Here is a 908-nt window from a genome sequence, read left to right as displayed (position 1 = left end):
TTGCTGCTGCTGAAATTGCCGCAGTAGCTGCTGCATCTGCTGCTGCTGTGCCTGCTGCTGCTGCATCTGTAGCTGCTCCATCTGCTGCTGCTGTATCTGCTGCTGCTGCACCTGCTGCTGCTGCATCTGCTGCTGCTGTAGCTGCTGCTGCTGCATCTGCTGCTGCTGCATCTGCTGCTGCTGCGTCTGCTGCTGCTGCTGCTGCTGCTGCTGCTGCTGGTTAGGGGACTTTAGGTCGCCGCAGCCAGCAGCAATTTTGCTGCTTCGCGCAGCAGCAAATCTACGCAGCTGGGCAGCAGCAGCAGCGTCTACTGCTGCTGCTGCTGCTGCTGCAGCAACAGCATCAACTGCTTCGCCTTCATCTATTGACGTATCAGCCAACGGAGCAGTCACACTCTGTTGCTGCTGCCGTTGCTGCTGCTGTTGCTGCTGCTGCTGCTGCTGCTGTTGCTGCTGCTGCTGCTGCTGCTGCTGCTGTATGTAGATATACGTGGTGGGGCGGCTGAAGCTGGAAGCAGAAGAGGGCCGAGCGTTAGCCTCCTCTGCTGCTGCTGTTGCTGCTGCTGTTGCTGTTGCTGTCGTTGCTGCTGCTGCTGTGGCTACTGCTGCTGCTTCTATCGTTGTTGTTGCTGTTGTTGCTGCTGCTGCTGCTGCTGCTGCATTGTCTGCTGCTGCTGCTGTGGGGCTGCTGTTGGGTGCGGCCGCCTCAAAGGGGTGATAAGAGGAAGGTTGTTTGCTGCTGCTGCGAAGCAGGCTGAGCTGCTGCTGCTGCTGCTGTTGCTGCTGCTGCTGCTGTTGCTGCTGCTGCTGCTGCTGCTGTTGTTGTTGTTGCTGCTGCTGCTGCCACAAATTCTGCTGCAGCACAGGCGGAGGCTGCAGCAGCAAAGGCGGACTTGCTGGAGGCCGAC

At 59.1% G+C, this 908-nt stretch overlaps 1 protein-coding gene across 1 annotated transcript in view; it reads right to left on the bottom strand.

Annotated features, from left to right (window-relative positions):
* EMH_0030190 (uncharacterized protein) overlaps window positions 1–908 on the bottom strand; it is a gene marked incomplete at both ends in the record, with an annotated part of 6,905 nt that overhangs the window by 3,250 nt on the left and 2,747 nt on the right. Inside the window, one exon of the mRNA XM_013494387.1 lies at window positions 112–873. Coding sequence (XP_013349841.1) covers window positions 112–873 — 762 coding nt within the window. The remainder of the gene's footprint in view (window positions 1–111; window positions 874–908) is intronic.

This window comes from Eimeria mitis, genomic scaffold (assembly GCF_000499745.2).
Source record: "Eimeria mitis Houghton genomic scaffold, Emh_scaff1129, whole genome shotgun sequence".
Classification (NCBI taxonomy): Eukaryota; Apicomplexa; class Conoidasida; order Eucoccidiorida; family Eimeriidae; genus Eimeria; species Eimeria mitis.
This window is presented reverse-complemented; position numbering and strand designations above follow the sequence as displayed.